This window comes from Formica exsecta, unplaced genomic scaffold (genome assembly GCF_003651465.1).
Source record: "Formica exsecta isolate Colony F162 unplaced genomic scaffold, ASM365146v1 scaffold33, whole genome shotgun sequence".
Lineage (NCBI taxonomy): Eukaryota > Metazoa > Arthropoda > Insecta > Hymenoptera > Formicidae > Formica > Formica exsecta.
The window spans coordinates 1546049-1566308 of NW_021850553.1; the positions used below are offsets into that span (position 1 = coordinate 1546049).

Sequence of the window (20260 nt, forward strand, 5' to 3'; positions counted from 1 at the left end):
TTTTTTTTCTTTCTTTTACTTTTTTAAGTTTCAGCATTTAGTTTTTGTTTATCCTAAAATTAAAACGTTTACAAGCATTGAATTATAATCTTTGCAAAAATCGGTTATCAATACAGATCTCAATTTTATTAAATGATCTTCTTTTTTTTCAAAAATTCAATACCCAATAAAATATTAGTAAAATAAAAAAGATTTTTTATTTCAATAACATTTAATTCTCTCGATGTAGTGTTAAAGCACTTATAGGCATCGAATCCGGAGCGATCTCGACAAAATTCGCTTATGGAGATACGGATCTTAATACCATCAGACACTACCTTTTTTAAATGGAATACATAATATAAATATAAAAAAATTCCTCAACACACACACACATACATACACCACGACGGTGTTCTCGTGGACGACGGTTATTATCTCTTCACAAATTACATCGAGGTAGCGTACCAGGGCTTTTGGTCTCAGCCGTGATAAACCCATCTACTCCTATCCTTCGCCATGCTTTCCTCCGCTCTTGTTTCCCGTCCTCTGTCTCTATTATTTTCAACCGCCCAACTTCTGATATACCACCTGCAACCCCATTTACCTAGCTACTCTATGTACGCGTTAGACAACACTTATTATCCAGGTAATACAATCGCATAATGCGCCCCTCGTCTTTGCGCCCACGATAATGCCTAATTTAATGGCAAGGAGGAGGAGCATCGCAATCTCGAGTCTAACGAGAGATTGCTATCCGGATGTTACGCGCCGTCGATCAAATTAATTTACAATTATGATTATAATGATATCGCTCGTCCGAGCATGTTTTCGAAACATGAATCTATTATCGAATTATTAAACTTTACTTTAAGATAAATGAGAAATAATATATGTAACGTTTTACATCTTATATTCGTAAAAAACACTTGTAATTAAAAATATAAATTCCCAAGATTTTGTCTAAATTAGGTTCTCTTTATATGGTACTTATATCATTTTATATAACGTGTGTGTGTGTGTGTGTGTGTGTGTGTGTGTGTGTGTAATACAATATGTGTGTGTGTGTGTGTGTGTGTGTGTGTGTGTGTGTGTGTGTGTGTGTGTGTGTGTGTGTGTGTGTGTGTGTGTGTGTGTGTGTGTGTGTGTGTGTGTGTGTGTGTGTGTGTGTGTGTGTGTGTGTGTGTGTGTGTGTGTGTGTGTGTGTGTGTGTGTGTGTGTGTGTGTGTGTGTGTGTGTGTGTGTGTGTGTGTGTGTGTGTGTGTGTGTGTGTGTGTGTGTGTGTGTGTGTGTGTGTGTGTGTGTGTGTGTGTGTGTGTGTGTGTGTGTGTGTGTGTGTGTGTGTGTGTGTGTGTGTGTGTGTGTGTGTGTGTGTGTGTGTGTGTGTGTGTGTGTGTGTGTGTGTGTGTGTGTGTGTGTGTGTGTGTGTGTGTGTGTGTGTGTGTGTGTGTGTGTGTGTGTGTGTGTGTGTGTGTGTGTGTGTGTGTGTGTGTGTGTGTGTGTGTGTGTGTGTGTGTGTGTGTGTGTGTGTGTGTGTGTGTGTGTGTGTGTGTGTGTGTGTGTGTGTGTGTGTAATACAATATCAATCATTGTAAAGTTATCTATTTCAACGTGATAAAAACAACGTAAAAGATCGATGACAGAATGACTAACGAGCAAAGTTCGGCAGTTTGTAAATTTGAAAAAACTTCGTACAAATGCGCGGAATAGTTCAGCTCTAACATATAACTATTTTTCGTTACGGGGAATGGTCAAAAACGAATTTAGTGAAAAAAATCGACCGTATCAGAGGCCACAAAATTTAACGATGTTATGGAATATAATAAATAATATATATCACTGTATTAAAAAAAAAAAAAAACTGAAATGCAACTTTTCTTATTTTTCGCGTAATAGTGGATGTATCATAAATATATGATTAATTAATTTACGAAATATGCAAATAACATGCTAGAGGTGTATTGAAACGTGAGTGTTAGCCGCTTAACAATCTCGTGCGACCGTACCACGTGTTGTATGGTCTCTTTTGCACATACATTTGGATACTTACACATACACATATGCATACACACATGTATGCATCCTCGTAGAATACATTGTGCGTGGGAACGTATCGCCGAGAAATTGCGGGGAGACGATCGATAGTTGAACGCAACGAGCTATCGCAAATATCGACGTAACTTCTCCGCGTCGGCCGTGCTCGAACCGATAACTCTCGCGTTAAATGCACGATCTTTTGCATATATTTGGAGATCTATAACCATAGAATGAATTATCTGCCTTCTTTATTGAACTAGATTGCGCTATAGATTGCACTAAGGATGCATAAATATGGAGATTACTTTCTCTTCTTCTTTACAAAACGATACAAAAAACGAGCGATGCATTTTTATGCATCTAGTTTCCATTAGGCACTCGTAAGCGCACTGTATTTATTTATGAAACTTTTAAATCTATGCAAGAGATGGAACAAGATTCTTTTGAATAAAAAAAATCATTAAATATTGGATGATTGCATAAGTTCGTGCCCGATTTTCATAGATGGCATTAAGTTACTGCATGGCGGAGTTCTATTGTTTTCGTGTGGTAATTGTTGCTTACACCGAATAGATGACGTTGTCTTATGTCAATTTAGCATCAGACATTGTTCAGATAAGTCCATTGGTGCATAAGAGAAATCATTAAAAATGGAAAACGAAAAGGTGCATTTGCGGCATGTAATGTTATATAAATTTCGGAAAGGCGTGAGTGTTGGGATTGCACAAAAAAATATTCAAACCGTTTATTTGGACCGCGCTCCTGCTCTCCGAACAGTCAAAAAGTGGTTTGGCAGATTTCGAAATGGTGATTTCAACATGGAGGATCAACCCCACTCTGGACGGCCTTCTGGCATTGATAATGACATTGTGCATGCCTTAGTGGAAAGAAACCCAAGGATTACAACTGAGGATATTGCTGAGAGGCTGAACATCGATAATTCAACCGCTTTTCGTCATTTAAAAAAGCTTGGATACGTTTCCAAGCTTGATACATGGGTGCCGCATCTCCTGACTGAAAGGAATAAGCTAAACCGTATGACTGTGGCTCTTTCTCTTCTCGAGCGTAACAAAAAAGAGCCTTTTTTAGATCGAATGGTAACAGGCGATGAAAAGTGGATTCTCTACAAAAACGTACAGCGAAAGAGGACATGGAAAACAGCAGCTGAAGGAGCAGAACCCGTAAGCAAAGGCTGGCTTGCATCCGATGAAGGTGTTGCTGTGTGTTTGGTGGGATCGCAAGGGAATTATTTACTTTGAGCTGCTCCGACGCGGCGAAACAATCACGGCGGACAAGTACTGTGAGCAACTAACTAGACTCGCTGCAGCTATTCGAGAAAAACGTCCGATTTTGGCCAATCGAAAAGGCGTCATCTTCCACCACGACAATGCTAGGCCACACGTCGCTCAACAGACGCTGTGAAAACTGCAGGAGTTGCAATGGGAAATTCTGCAGCACCCGCCATATTCTCCAGATATTGCGCCTTCAGATTTTTATCTGTTCCGGTCTTTGCAGAATAGTTTAAATGGCAAGAATCTCAATTCCGAGGAAGCTGTTGAAAACCACCTTACAAACTTTTTTCAAGAAAAATCAAGTTCTTTCTTCAAAAATGGAATCGACAAGCTTATAGATCGTTGGAAAACCATTGTAGAAAAGAATGGAGACTATATAATTGATTAATAAAAGTGTTATCTCTAAAATATAATCTATTGAAGTTTATATTTAAATCGGGCACGAACTTATGCAATCACCTGATATAAAAGTATATAAATCTTGCTCGATATTTTTCTTGATATAAAAATTTTTATCTTATTGCAAGACATCCTGCATAACTATCCGGGAACTTAGAGAAAAATTTCTCTAAAAATGGAAGAAAAGTTCTTTAAGAAATCTATGGAAATACTCGGAATCGTACTCCATGCTGAGAAAGCAAAAGTTTCCGTTAACACTTTTAATACATCAACGGGGATGAAGCATTTAAAAATCCGAGATAAAAACACCGCGAGTCGGACGAGCGCTTTATTTTATCTCGAATTACTGTTTCGAGTTGAGCAGACCGCGGAGAAGAGACAATTAAAACTTTAAACTGAAATAGCACCACCGTCACCGTCACTTGGACAAACTGAATTCTTCGGATGGTGGAAAGCTTTCTTTAGTTGGAGCAACAACTCGCTCAAAGAAAACTTTTCGCGATGATTTAAAACGTTTCATCGATGTACTTTTAAAAGTACTTATGTATTACGATCTACATATCGAGATCATCATTATCTCAAAAACTTATATAATAAGAATATGTTTAAATTGAGAGAAATAATTACATTGACGATTAAATTATCAAATTCAACTCAAAAACTAAAAATAATTCTTTTTAAACTAGAGCATTTTTTGTTTAAATCAATGATTAATATTTCATTTAAATTGTATATTAAATGTTTTAAAAATTTATTTTATTTGTTTTTAGTAATAGAAGATCAGCCTGTCACTCAAGAAGTAAATGAGAATGGAGATATTGAAAATTCTGTAAATCATGAACCAGGTAGATAAATATCGAATCTCTTGATTTGAATCTTTACACATTTATTTATAATATATATGTAAATAATCTTTTTAATAGACGAAGAAGAGACTGATGAGGAAGAAGAAGAAGAAGAAACTGTTTTCCGCGAGACTGATTTTAAATTGGATGAATTTCTTCAAAGGTGCGATATAAAGAGACAATATAAAATATCTCTCAGATATATTGATTCATTTATTTATGAATATTGTTTGATTATATCTTTAATAATTTACTTTAAACACTATTTAATTTTATAATTAAGCTTCAAAGTAAAATTTTGTTAAAGCCCATTCTTTAAAGTCTTGTTTTTTCTTTCTCTTTGTTTCAACAAAAAATAAAATTTTTACATACTTTATAGCAACTTTAACGCGATCTGTTAAAGCAGTTTTAATTGAAAGAAACAAAATATATGATAAAAAATTGTATATAATATCTGTACAATAAAATAAGGCACTATATCTTTGCTAAAAGAGAGTAATATCTCATTCAAAGGTTCGCCAACATAAAGGCTGTTAAAGCTTTAGCATTGCTACTGCAAAAATTTGAGGACAATACGGTCGAAGTAAATCATTATGTAATAAAAATGCTACATCGAATTGCTTGGGATTGCAAAATGCCAGCCATGATATTCCAAGCGTCCATATTTCGGATCTTTCAAAGAATCTTTGAGTCAAAAGATTCTGAACACAAGGTAATAAAGTACACAAAATAAATCGCGTAACTACGATACTTTTATATTATAATTTCTAATATAGTGTGAAAATTATTAACAACATTATACAATTTTGATGGCATCTAATTATCACCTAGTCGAATATATAGACCTCTCTTCTTCGTAGCATAACACTTTATCATCGTTCTTTGCACATAATGAAAGCATAGATAAGACTTTACTGTGTTTCTCAGCGATAAAGCTCCCCTTTCTTATGCCGCGCGATAAATTCCTCCACCGAGGTTTTTATTTCATCCTTGTATCGAGCTTAATGGCCCACGGAAGTAGACTTGTCGAGCAGCGAAAAATCGATCCTTGCTTTAGGAGCTCCAAAAGTTCGCGGTCTTCATAATCCGCCGTTTCATCGAAGTCGCCCAGAAGAACCGGAAGTCGTACATGGAGCTGCTCTTCTGGAAGACCACCCGTGACGCGACAGAAATCGTGGATGGCTACAACGCGGAAACGAGTAACAAGAAAGTTTCACGAGCAGTCTGGACGGAAGCTGAAGAGGACGAGTTGCGTGCTCTCTTCATGGAGCATCAGACTAACAAATACCCTCAAGGTAAACTCTTTATATCTATTTCTGGAGGAATCTCGTGTTCATATTGTTGACCTCGATAGATTAGCTTTTCCTCATACGAAGAAATACTCGAAACGTACAATTTCTTGACGCAAGACACAAACATGTAAGAAATATAAGCGCGCGCAGTTCAATATAAATCTTTTATCTTTAATATTTTATTATTATTGTTTGAATTAACAGAAAATTAGAAACGAGAAAAAGACCAAAATTGGGCCATTTATATATTGCAATAATTATGTTGTAAATTTATAGACCTGATTGACTGGTTATTGGAGCACATCATCAACGAAAATAGAACGCGGCGTACCATCATTAAAAAACTCAAAGAAATGAGTTTAATTGTCAATTCTAAGGTTAGTTACACTTCTTTTTTCTGTAACAGCGTAATTTTTTAAGAAAACATTTTAAGAAATACCAAAGCGAACAAACAATCTTGAACCTATATCAATTATAATTTATTTATTTTAAATTGAATATTTTTTTCATAAGAGTAAAAAAAAATAAATTTAAAAGATTTCGCAAAGATTTCTCTCCACCGAAAAAGTACTTGGTCCATTCATATGTCCCCACGGCAATCCCAGTCGCGCTCCGTCTGACAAGATCAATGATTTACGAGAAGCTTGAAAGGGCAGGGGGAAGGGTAGGGGGGTCGTTCACCCGGCCTCGAAAATAAGTTTCTAGACTGCCTCCGCTGACGGGGTGAACATATGCAAAAAATGGAGCCGGGAATTGCTACAAGAACTGTAAATTCTCCGGAGACAATACCTACGGGGCGAGCTTTCCACCCTCGTTTCTTCGTTTCTCTTTCTTCCACGATTTCTACCAAGCGGTTGCGTGAGGCTTCCGACGTGAGCTGCGTGTTCCTTCTACCAACCGGTAGTTTCTTTTCTCGAGCATGGAAATATCTGTGCGTCCCCTCGTCAACTCGCGGTTCTAAAACTGGCGCCTCCTCGAGAAAAGCTATCGTTTTGTTTGCCTTCTGCCTTACGACATACGTATAAACATTTGCATCACCCTTCGGGGCATGAAAGCACAAAGGAAACGTGACCCAACTGCTTCGACGAGTTTGTCGAAGTGTAAATGTATATGTTATATGTGGGTATTGTGTTATGTAACTTTTGTTTCGCCAGAGTACGGATTAAAATATAATAAATACTTTATTTTTAATCCTCAAGTATCATGATGCAAATTACTAGAGTTTATATCATGATAGAGTTACATAACCTGGAGAATATTTAGTAATTAATTAATTCCGAAATCAAAAGTGCATTATTTTTTTGGGGGATTATTAATATTTTTTACAGAATATTTTCCGAGATAGATATATTAATCTCGCTAAGCTTGAAAGCCCGTTTCTTTTTCCTTCATTATAACTCTTTTCTTCTGAAAATACACGGTGCAATACGGTGATAAGGCATGGGAATGCGTTAATCAAGCTTCTTATTGCGGCAGAGGAGTTACTAACTAGTTACCGGCTTATTTAAAACTTGAAATTAATTGAGTTTGTAGAGAAGCTTCTAACAAGGGAAAAAAGCACGTAGCGGAGAATAAGCGATGCAATACACAATACCGGATCTTATTCTCTACTGTGCTTTTTGTAGATATGAAGCGCGATAGTATAAGAGATTCAGCAAAAAATTTCATTCGCTTGGAAGATATCAGCGGTTTTTTTGACGCCGGCAATTTTTTTCAATAATTACTTTAGAACAAAACGCTGATTGGTCATTTACAATCTTTATTCTTAAAATCATACATATCTCTTAGCCGTTTACTAAAATTTCATTTTCTTCAGAAGAAATACCTATAACATAATTAATTTTTTTGTTTAATAAGAATAGAGCGTGCGGAAAATAAAACAAATTTTTTGATACTGACTTGATGTTAATCATGATTTAGGAGAGAGAAAAAGAAAGATTCGTTTTTCCCGCTCTTAATTTGCTATTAATCATGAGTGTGCAATCATCGGCAAAGAGGGTTACTACGTCAGCGGAAACGTTTTCTCCAACGTATTATCGATTCCTTGGCGAGGTCTTCCGGGGGAAAGGCCTAGCCGCGGAAACGTTTCATTTAAATAATTTCATGCGTGAATACGTTTCGCCTCTTCAAGCGTAGAAGAAGAGAAAGAGAGAGAGAGAGAGAAAACGGCCGAATGAGAGAATACGAGGCCGAGTATTCATTTGACGTTCATTTAGTTCATGGAAGTTGTACGATATTGCTCCGACCATTTAGGGACACTCGTAAGAGTCCTCGTTCTGTCGAGGGTGGAACGTAATCGCTGGAAAACGAGCGATCTCCCGGCTTCTCTTTTTTAAATACGCCTACTGACTTAGAAACTGCTTCTCCAGAAATTATACACGGGATGCTTTCTCTCATCAAATCCGGGAATTAGGCGCACGCAAACTTTTCGAGAAAATTATAGAAGTCGAATAGCTGAGTGCCAATTTATATATTTGTAAAGATATATCTGTATATTTTCTCTTCGGACATCAATATTCTGTTATAATTGTTTTTAGAGATTTAAAACATTTTTAATTTTTTTTTTTATCTACATGCACGGTTTAACTAATTATTTTAAATCTCGCAATTAATTAGAACGTACGAGCTGAGGTACAAAAGAGGTTGCCTAAGGAATGGTCTGAGGAAGAAATTACCCAGCTTACGGAACTTTGGACACAGTTCAAGGACGATGACGGTAATTTTTAAAATTTATTTTCCTTAAGTTACTTTCTCATTGATGTTTCTTAATTCTTTTAAAAATTTTTTATTTTCTCAAAGTATAAATCTGATTAGTCGATATTAACTTTCACATTTCCATCATTCATTTATTTTGTACGTTTTTGAATATTAATTCGTAACGCGATTAAATTATTGTCATAATTAATTATGATTATTAATCAGGAGTAAAAAAATAAAGAGCGAAATTTATAACTTGATGATATAAATTTTTCACAAGAATCTAGCGATATATTTGGTAACTTTATAATTTATCTGGGAATATTACATATGCAATGAATATGGCCTTAACCCAATTCTCGATATAAATTTGTTCGATAGAAATTTACCATAAATTTTCGCGTTAATTCTAACCGGTTACTCGCGTTCCAAAACTGTTGAAATATTTCGTGAATGCGAAATTCGTGCGAGAATTCGTTAACACCGGAACGATTCCTAGGATTTAATTAAGCTCCGAACATCGGACACGCTTGGCTGCTTGTAGTAATAATTTCGAATCCGCTGGGACGAACGAAGAATAATATCCTTCCTGACAGAGACATTTTCAGAGAAGTCTTGTAAAACTTGTTTCATTTTCATACGAATCCACCGCTCTCCATAACTTTTAATCTCCGAACTCGCTTCCGCCAGGCGTAATTCTCAGATGTCCGCGAAATGTCAAGGGCATTTTTCTTCACGTTTCTTTCAAAAATCTCCGCAAAGTGTTTTATTCTATCGTATTTTCACTCGGCAGTTGTTAACTCTAGAATTCCCAACCGACAAACGGAAAACATTCGCAAAGATGTCACGTCGTAAGAGACAATTTTTTTATAAAATTAAATTTATATGTCATATAATATAAATTGAATCGCGAAAGCAGTTTACATCACAGAATCGGGTTTATATGTAAAATTATTTTGTAATCTTTCAAAAAAATTAAATTATCCCTAAGTCAAAAGTCCGTAAAGACAGACATCCAATTGACGTATAAATACATTTCGTGAAATAAAGAGGGAGCGCTTGCGTTTCTCTTTGTAGACTTTAATTGATTTCAACTTTAAATCTCTTTGAAATCTCTAACAATCGTCTCGATCTTCCCTCGCCTGTGAATCTCTCACAAAGTCTCCCTATCATCCGCGCTATACCGTTTCTTGACGACGCTATAAAAATCGAAACTACACTTATGTTCCCGACAGATCCCGTGGATTTGATTTTCACCGGTCTTAGAATAAAGCGGCCGAAGCCGAAGATCAAGGAAAAGCTTTTGGAATTAGGATTGGCGCAGGATCGCAAGGAGCTGCGCAAAAAACGGGCCAGAAAAAGCAACCAGGGTGAGTATACCTATTCGTTCTTCCTCCCTCATCACAATCCAGTCTGGAGCATATCCCTTGTTCCGGCCAATCCCATCCCATTCCATTCGCATCTGTCTTTCTTACTATCCTCCGATTCCGCGACTATTCCCATTCGATCAGTCTTCTAGTAACGCGATTGCCGGCGACTGCATGGAGCGGCTCGCTTTCAACGGGGAGAGCGAAACGACGATGTAGGGATAGAGAGAGAGAGAGCGCGAGGGGAAAAGTGAGAAGGAGCAAAGATCAATTTGTACAGGATTCTTCTCGCTCTCCTATATATCCCGATTTCTTACGGATCGTAAAGGAGAAAAAAAAACCTTTCGTCGATATTACCAACCGAGACAAGTTCGCTCGTATGTTTGCCAGATCGTTTCTGTTTCCCTTCGTTATTCCTCAAGAGTGAAGCAAGTGCGGTTCTGTGAAATGTTCTTCGATACTATGAAGAGGACGGCATACTATCATCAAACTGCACAGACAGCGAGTAACATATTTAATTAATATTTCCGCAAAAATATCGATATTATTAGAAAATGTTTCAACTATGAACAAGGAATGCAAGTGTGTAAAGTTACAAATTTTCAGGTATTCACATATATGCTACAAATATTTAAAAATCGCGTGTATTTTTATTAAAATATTTAAGAATTAAATTCTCTTCTTTTCCCCCAGTTTGTACAACGCATTACGCAATAATTCGCGTTATAGAAATTATATAGAGTCGAACTATGCGCTTTGAACCAGATGCTATTCTGGCGGTTTAACTGTATCGAATTACCGAATACATATAATATACGTATAATTGAATATGTATATATTGCATATATACATATCTATAATTATTCGTAATCTCGTGAAAGATAATCATATGTTTATAATTATTCTTCTCGAAATATTCGCGTAAACTTACAATTGAAACAATAACACGAGTTACGTAGCTTTTAATATTTCAAAATTGATATTAACAAATTGTTGAATCCATTCTTTATATTAATTGTTCGAAACATAGTATACATCTCTTTTTTATTACGATTACAAAATGAAAAATAATTATGACGCATAAGATAGTAATAATTATAATAAATATTTAATATTACGAATAATTTTTTTTTTTCGAAATGTAGAGTTTAAAAATCTAAAATATTTCTTTTTTTTTTTTTTTATTTGAATGCGCGAAATGTCATTAATCTTTCAAACAAATTTGTGAAGTGAAAAAATTCAATTTTTCAGATATTGGAATTCATATTTATGCTCTAATATGTATCTTTTTTTTTCATCGTACATATTCGAAGTGCTTAATGATATCATCACGGAATATCGATCTTGTTATTTAATATTCGGCAACTGCGAATTCCAGACGCACTTTCGCCGCTCTTGGACCAATATCACTCGCCTTAGCTTCTTATTATGGTGCCAGAAGGAATTTCATATTTATCATGGATATTGTTTTCCTCTCTCATGCCTTATTTGTATTCAATGCATTGAGATAGCTCATATCATAGATATACAGCTGTGAGATGAAGTATTGCCGAGAAGTTTCGGTTCACCTTATGTGTCTTTGAAATAACATTTTCCCTCAACGTCATGTTTTGATGCAATTTCGCTATCCATATAGGATTATCCTATATAGAAAATGCTATTGTTCTTCTATCAGTAACAGATAGCGCATATCCAATTAATATTTCAATATATTCTAAAATAGATTTATATCCTGTATCTAATCTCTTTATTAGAACAGTTTTAAAAAACTGTGCACGATGTGTGGGCAAATATCTAAGACAGATATAAATTTAAATCGCGCGCAAGATTAGGTCTCGGACTTTCATGCGAAAACAAAAAAAAAAATATTTGTCATTCAGAGTGTTGCAGATTTTATACGTATACTTTAATATTTATGACGCGGTTCGAGATTTACCTAATGTTACGTGAAATGCCTTCTGCACACACATACGCGACACTGCGCGGCGTACTTTACATACGCTGATGAACACTCGCTCGAGAAAGGTTCACATCGTTTCCATGCATTGTGCGCAAAGGTAAATCGTCGTGGGAAACGCAAGCTGCCAGTAATTCTGACGGGAACGAAAGTTCATCCACCGACGACGAAGACGACGAAGAAACTCGAAAATCCTCGAAGCGCGGCGGCGCGACTCGTCGGAGCGAGGAATCGACGAAAAAGAAGCAACGGAACAGGCGGAAGCTACCGACGATCGTTTACACGGATGCACAATTATCCGGTCTCTTGAAGGACGTCATCGACAGGGGTGAGTCTCGCTGCCCTCTTATGTTTTTTTTTCTTTTCCCCCTTCCTCCCTCCGACGCGCATCCGCGTTTTTGTGATTAATGAAAGCGCACTTGTCGCTAGAATGGCGCGCGTCCCTCGTTTCCTTCGCGCAGGATAAATGTTCTTCTGGAAAAAAAGGGAGAAGGCGATGATTTGCAGAAACCATTACGTGAAAAAAAAGAAATGATGACTTGTCAGAAAAACGACTTCTCAGGTCACTTTGTGGGGTATATATGTCAATATTCGAATGCGGATCACGGTCCACAAATCTTAAAAAAGCAATTTTTTTTGTTTGCGAAATTTGATAAATTTAATTCAACAAATTAATTTTCATCAATTTACTCAAATAATACAGCAATTCGTAATATTCATAATGGCCAACAAGTAAACCTTCATAAAAACAAATATCTTCAAAGTAAAAATTAATACGCGTGATTAATTCTTATTAGCGAACAAAATTAAATTATTAATGAAAAAAAATTAATGCGGGAAATTTGTTGGAAAAAAATCTCTTGATAAATCACAGACATGAGAGAGGCGTTGGAATGGATCAAGGAATCCCTGCAAGACATTCTGGACGATCGTGACGAGGAAAGCTCCGAGGGCATACCCTTGGTGCCGCTGACAGATTACTCGTCGACCGCGATGGATTCACCGAGTTTTCAAAAGCTTCTCCGTGCCCTGGGATTTGTGCCACCGGCTGATGCCCAGGAATCTTATTGGCGTATGCCGGCGAATATGCTTACAGCTACAATTCAGAAACGCTACAAACTCATCGAAGACGTTTTAGCCGGCAAATTTGTCGTCGAGGGTAAATGAATATTGGCAATGTCCAACATAAACACACACACATATATACATACGTACACTGAGTAAAAAATTTTCAAATTAAGATAATTTACCGAAACGTTTTGTAGAAACACGACCAGAACCACGCAAGGATCATTCTGATACTGACGAAAATATGGACGACAGTGGAGACGATGTTGATGTATTTGAGAATGTTAAGAAGTTCTTTGTACCCACAGGTTAGTAAAACTATATTTTTCTATATCTTATTTGATAATTTTGTCGGACGAAAAGTATGTTGGAAAGGATTATATCGGTGTTAGCATAACTTTGTATATTATTACAAAATGTTTTCAACACAGTCTATAAGATTATAATATATATAAGCAATCAGTTGATGGAAAAATTAAAGTTTACGAATTACTTTTTTAAATAGTTTCCAAGTATTCCAAGATCTTTTTAAATTAAGATTTATCAGAGCATTTATTAAAAAATATACAATTCTCAACTCCTATATATGATGTATAAAAGACTAAATCTCTCGAATTATTTTTTAGAACCGAAACCATCAACTTCTAAACAATCAAAACCGTGCACTAAGATTCAGTTATCACAGGAATCTAAAGAATTATCGCAATTAAACGAAGAAAGCGATGAAGCAGAAGTTGAAGAAAAAAATGATGAAACAAAAGTTACCGAAAAAAATAATGAAGCAGAAGTTGCAAAAAAAACTAATGAAGGTATGTCACTATTAAGTAATTAATTAAACTACGAGAAATGAGGTAACATTTTCTCGCCCTCTGTTATTCAAGCCAGTAGACTGATATTCCTTTATCACGAATTTACCGACAAATATATTTTTGTCATTGGTCAAGTTTAATTTTTAAACAATAATTTTTTTTTTTTTTTTTTTTTTTTTTTATAATGATGTAAAATTTTAGATGGCATAGGCAATGTGAGAAACCGCGTAAGAATGTTCGATGATTCCTCCGATTCGGAAATGGAAATTCAAAGGAGCATTGATGGTAAAAACGGTTAGTAACGTATGCTGATAAAAGATAACTGATCGATTTCCAATCTTTTTGTAGGTCAATATTAATATAAATTTTCATATATTTTACAGATGATACAAAGAGGGATAGATCCGATTCTTCCGATACAGATAAATTTTTAAACAATAATTTTTTTTTTTTTTTTTGATAACATACGTAATGATGTAAAATTTTAGATGGCATAGGCAATGTGAGAAACCGCGTAAGAATGTTCGATGATTCCTCCGATTCGGAAATGGAAATTCAAAGGAGCATTGATGGTAAAAACGGTTAGTAACGTATGCTGATAAAAGATAACTGATCGATTTCCAATCTTTTTGTAGGTCAATATTAATATAAATTTTCATATATTTTACAGATGATACAAAGAGGGATAGATCCGATTCTTCCGATACAGATAAACCGTCCAGTAAGAAACGTCGATTACTTGATAGCGACGAGGAAGTAGAATCGTTAAAAGATGATAATGCTAAAACAAATGGCTCTCGCGTAATAATTAGTGATGACGAAGAATCTCCATTGTCTAATGTACCATCTGAGCGACCTAAATTATCTCGCGTAATAATCAGTGATGAAGAAGATTAAAAAGGAACGCGTTTATTATCTAATACAATTTTTCAAATATTCAAAATATTAAATATTTAAAATGTTTTAGATATAGTATATACTATAATATATTATTTTAATGCCTTTTTCAATTCTAATAAAAATCAAACATATGTTATTGATTATCCCTGTGAAAAAATATGCATCGCTGAAAATAAAAGTTGCAAAAACAAAAAAAAAAGAGATCAAGAAAGACAGTCAGTTTCGGTGAATCATTATTAACACAATATATCTCATTTATAAAAAAAAAATATAAATTTCTTTATAACTCGATTTTTGAAAAATGTACTTTAGCATGGTTTCCTTCAGTTGGGAAGGTGCTTGAGACACTCTTGCAGGCAGTGGCTTTATCCACGAGTGCTCGAACGAGGACATGCGTACTATATGTAAGCTTCGTCAAGGTTTCACGATACGCCCTTACGGGACAATCGGTTGCACCCGGGGTACACTTCAGGGTGCCAAGAAAAACAGTTCCCGAAAGGCGTCCACATTTCGCCAAGTAACGACGAAGAGAACATGAGAGCGTGGTGGTGCCGGCTGGCAAGGCTGGTTTCTCTTGAATGAGTCTGGGTCACGTGACCTAGCGCTCTTCCCGCCCTAGATAGTAACACGGCGCCCGACTACCTCCTCGATCACATGTATCCCGGTTCGATGGTTGGCCAATGTGGATGACTTTACGTCTTTTGATGGGCAGGTGAGGAGTCTTGGCGAGTGTTAACGATACGTACGTGTGCATCGAGACGTAATCGTGCGAGGAAAGACCAGCTCTCCACCTTTTTCAATACCTACCTTCGACGGTTAACGACGACATCACCGACCGCGACGACGCATAATTGCGCATAATGGGACTTCGCGACTCGCGGATGTGCGATCAGGGGATCATGCCAGACCAAGAATGAAAAACCTAGCCGCAAACCTAGTGAAATGTATTGTATGTACATACATACATACATACATACATACACGAAGCCCCGGCTGACTGGTATATATGTATAAATTTACATACAAGAATAAATATAATATTAAATATAAATACAATATTAAATTTAATTGCATAAAACACATGTGTGAGAAAATTAATTGATTGTTTTCTTCGATAATTAAAGATTGTTCTTTTTATTCCTTCTATGTTCCCGAGAATCTTTTCTATATAATATATTATATAATTTATACAGGGTGTCCCAAAGCACCCTTGACAACGCTCGTGAGCAAGTAGAGCACAGTAAACTGAACAGAAAAGTCCTGTACAATTTTTTTTTATAACGCTTAATAAAGGAGTTATTATTGATTCAGTTTACTGTGCTCTACCTGCTCACGAGCGTTGTCAAGGGTGCTTTGGGACACCCTGTATATGTCTTCATTATTAATAATTTTCAGAGAGAATAAAATATACAAATACATATTTACGTACTCTTATTAAGATACCGCTATGTTATAATGTGAAATTTAAAAAAATCTTAATAAGTATCAGTATCTGCGGCGAGTTGTATAATGTAAAGAACGATAAATAAAGTCTGACCTCGGGAAGCCGCATCCACTCACGCTCGGCGGTGTATTGGCGACGGTAACTACTAGCACCGATCATCATCTCGTCTTCGTCAGTATAGAACGACCGAGATTCCAGAAGGGTGACCACGTGCATTCTAATCTCAACTTTTGTATGCCAGGCACGCACGACGCAGCAAGAGGTAAGCTGTCGCGGCGAGTCCACTCGCGGAGTCCAAGCTGCCTCGTCGGGACACGTAGCATCCGTGATAAGATAACATGCGAAAGAGTTAGTAAGCCACGACGTTTGCGTGTTCATGCTCTCCTGATAGAAGCGCGGGCTTCTTATACGGTTGTAGGTGGATAGCATCCTCTCTCTTTGTCCCCACTCTACCGACAATCTCTCCCACACTCTACCTTTATACACTTCCTCTTTCTTTCTCTTCACATTCCATATCTCGATGAGATATAAAGAGCGCTGAACGCAAGAAACGACTTGGGAATGCTAGCGTGCAATATGGGAGATAGTCGTCCATTAGAAAAATATAAATACAAACATAGACAAGGTTCTGTCATAGTCATTATTGGTCTCGTATGTTAATAACGCGTTTAATTATAGATGCACTTCATACGCATCTGATGCTTAAATTTTTATTTTAAAAAAAATTGTTTCGTGGAGAAGTTGCCTTATCTTTTATACAGAATTTGTTTTAATAGCGGAGGATTGCAGCATATAATTATAATTTATTATCAATTTTTAATCTAATTTATTATCATTTATTATATAAGCATTTTGTCTTCATTATCAGACTGTCATAGTATATTTAGGTAGATTAAGCTCTTATATTAAAGAAGATACATACATAAATGTCTATCAATTTTAGCTCATTCATCTAATGTCGTATCAGAAATTGTACGTAGCATTACAGAATTTGACATTGCCAAACCAATTATCTATAACATAAATTTCATATCGGCGTTCAAAGATAAAGCTTGCCTTAAATTTTTGTGTTATGTGAATGAATACGTAAATTACGATTGTAATCCATTATAATTAACTTTTACATTTTTACATAAATGTTTTGCGTAAAAATGTAGCATAATCAGAATTACACCCATATGTATATTCGCTAATAATGAAACACTTTCTTTTAATATTTTCCGATAACTGTTTGAAAAGGAGAACTTGAAGTTTTAAATAAATAACAAATATGTGACTTATATATGCGTCTTGTGCAAAAAAATTAAATATAAAATTTCAGAAATAAAATAAAATGATATCTGTAGATGAATGTCTAAAATTCGCCATATATAATATGTTACTTACAACTCTAAAAGTTTCCAACGAAAGTACATAAAATGGACCACCGGTTAAAATAATCGGTCTCTGTGCTCGCACCATAATTGTTTGTACTAATCGGTCAATATTGCAATGTTTTAATTGTTTTCCGAAATTGTTTTTCGATTGATCTTTTCTCTCCTTAAAAATCATAAGCTCCCATCCGCAGAAATATACTGAATGCGCAATTTGCAAGCCCTAAAAGGATATAAAAGTTCAAATAATGTAACGTATTTGACAAATTAGCCAATATAATTTTTGTACATTGTTCTAACTTAAAAATTCTTAAGAATACAATAGACAATGATTTTTAGAATTCAGCATACAAAACGAACCAAATGTCCGAGTTGAGTGGCAAAAAAACAGAAGACATATAATTGAACGCTGGCGCATAAAAAGTATACGAGCAGAGTCCATAATTTGAAGATAGACTCCATGTGAATCTGTCGAAATGTAAAAACGTATAATTTAATTCTTGAATACTAAAAGTTAATGCATAGAGTATACAGCATATGTTAAATGCACGTATGATCGAACACATTGTAAAATAATTCGCACCTCAATTTTAATTGTTGACGCTTCGAATGAAACTAAACAAATAACAACTAATGTTTCGATACATTGCATGAACATTGCTGGACCGCAAAAAGTTTGCAATGTCTTTAAAAATCTAGAAAATATATATCTCTGTTAAATATAATACCTTCTCTCTTCTCACAAAAAAAAAAAATTAAATCAAAATTTCGATACACGGACATTAGAGATCTGATCGGAAAAATTCAAATTAATATATTGTAATAAATCTCGATGGGAGTATCTCAATAGATACTGATTCATGAGATTGACATAACGCGCATGCAGCATATAATAGATATATATATAATTTCGCTATTAGTTAATACATAATTTAATGAAAATATTACTTTATAATCTCTGCATGACAATCCACGCAATTCTTTAACTTTCTCTCGAGAATAAACATTGCTTCTGGCACGCTGCAAGTCCAATAATATTTTTCCATGATCGAGGGAGTTTATTTTACAAATCACTTGCGATAAAAAAAGAGACTGATCATACTTATCAAAATTATTTCTTTGCAATATTGTATTGATATGTTGAAATTGTACACAGATGATCATTAGCATGGTGACGTAAAAAGTATCATAGCAAATAATTCCGAACGCAGAAGATATTCCGCCGATTACCTGTATAACATACAGATAAATATAATTATAAATATCATCGGTGTTCAAAGGATACCATCCGATAAACGGCAAACTTCTTTTGATAAATGTATGATTTGTCGAATTCATTTGCTTTAATGCCCAAGTTCCTAGGAGAAATGGATTGATACACCAATGTAGAACACCATAAGTACATGCACATGCCCATCCATATATGAAGTAACTGGAATATCGATGTGCGCATTCCATTTTATTCCTATATATTCGACACCCTGATGGAAAGATCATTTTTAGCGCATACAAATAAATTTTTGAATATTACTTGCAAAAAATATTAATGTAATATTGAAACATACGAATTGAAAATTCTCTAATCATAGAAAATTATCTCAAAAATATATTTATTAACACTTTTGAAACATCAAAGTTATGTACGATATATATGTAATATAATTAATAACATTATCTTTTTTTAATAACATTATCTCACATCTTTAACATTTTCAGTAATATTTTAAAAGTTTTATATTTAGACAGAAATATATAAATTAAGTATGTGGACACACAATAATAGATAATTGCTGTACCTTCTTCGCTGTTATCGATTTGTTGGCAAAGTACGTGGCATTTTTCCAGCTTTATCACAATATCGATGATTTGGTGATTTTCTTTTATACAGTAGCACCATTTTATTAAGCCCGCCAAATGCATGCAGATTACTCCGATAATATTGGCAAATAATTGTAGATCGTTTATCATTGTAAGTTGCACAATTTCAGAGAATAGGAGCAGAGAATTTCCCAAAATAAAAACAGTCGTTGCTCCGGTTGAAAACAACATTTTACATAGCGGAAACGAGTCGACGGGCCAAATTCGGGCATATCCAAGTATTACAAGCAAGTGCGAAATATAATACTCCAAAGATATATCTTTTCTCTTAATATCTGCCTGATCATCGTTACTCTTGCAATTCATGTCTAAGAGAGAGAGAGAAAGAGAGAGGAGGAAAAGGGCACAAATTCTGAAAAATCCGAGTAATCAAAAATCTTATGTTTAAGTACGATGCATTCGCGCAAAAAAGATACCATGGTTACGCGCAAGTACGCTTGGAGTATTCGACTCTTGTTTCGCATATTCCCCGGATACATGTACACCGAACAATTACGTACGTTACGTCAGACGACCTGAGAGAATCGCGCATGTACATATATGTACATACATACACGGCTCGGCCAAGATATCACGGCGCGGTGCAGCTTTATCGCTAGATTATACACGTTTATCGTCGGTAAACACAAGATAAAAGCTTCTAGATAGAAGTGAAAAAAATTTATTTCGTCGCGAAAGATTATTGCGGTTGACTCGTCATGTGTAACGATGAGAGACCTGCATGTAAGATTTTTCGAATCTTGACGATTGGCTAGCATGCGATGCTGTTGATATAATTGTCTTGTATTGTAATCTGACCATTATAATATACGTTATAATAACACGTAAATTTCATAAATGCATCATTAGGAAAGAGTATGAGAGATATTTATTGTATATTGTTATATTAATTTAATACTTCTCTCAATTAACAACGTAAAAGA

The 20260-nt window shown here is 35.3% G+C and overlaps 2 protein-coding genes across 4 annotated transcripts in view; one reads left to right on the forward strand and one right to left on the reverse strand.

The window, feature by feature from the left end:
* The window catches only part of LOC115238207 (protein timeless homolog), a 114979-nt gene extending 100136 nt beyond the window's left edge, over positions 1 to 14843 (forward strand). The window contains 13 exon segments of the mRNA XM_029811813.1: positions 4478 to 4552; positions 4631 to 4715; positions 5066 to 5264; positions 5610 to 5847; positions 6121 to 6221; positions 8461 to 8560; positions 9777 to 9911; positions 11966 to 12193; positions 12740 to 13024; positions 13131 to 13241; positions 13560 to 13742; positions 13944 to 14036; positions 14413 to 14843. Of these exon segments, the coding sequence (XP_029667673.1) occupies positions 4478 to 4552; positions 4631 to 4715; positions 5066 to 5264; positions 5610 to 5847; positions 6121 to 6221; positions 8461 to 8560; positions 9777 to 9911; positions 11966 to 12193; positions 12740 to 13024; positions 13131 to 13241; positions 13560 to 13742; positions 13944 to 14036; positions 14413 to 14639 (2060 nt within the window). The 3' untranslated portion in view covers positions 14640 to 14843.
* Positions 14844 to 16354: 1511 nt separating this feature from the next.
* LOC115238247 (putative odorant receptor 85d) lies at positions 16355 to 19633 on the reverse strand. 3 transcript variants are annotated; one of them, XM_029811900.1, is made up of 7 exons: positions 19256 to 19633; positions 18562 to 18940; positions 18408 to 18479; positions 18043 to 18154; positions 17820 to 17927; positions 17473 to 17682; positions 16355 to 17099 (listed from the first exon to the last, which is right to left on the reverse strand). In XM_029811900.1, the coding sequence occupies exons 1-7, from the start codon at positions 19506 to 19508 to the stop codon at positions 17031 to 17033; spliced, it is 1203 nt and encodes a 400-aa protein (XP_029667760.1). In that variant the 5' UTR covers positions 19509 to 19633; the 3' UTR covers positions 16355 to 17030. The 3 variants fall into 3 exon arrangements, with proteins under 3 accessions (XP_029667760.1, XP_029667761.1, XP_029667762.1); XM_029811901.1 differs by lacking the exon at positions 18043 to 18154 and having other exon boundaries at positions 16355 to 17682; positions 18408 to 18940; XM_029811902.1 differs by lacking the exons at positions 17820 to 17927; positions 18043 to 18154 and having other exon boundaries at positions 16355 to 17682; positions 18408 to 18940.
* Positions 19634 to 20260: the final 627 nt, after the last annotated feature.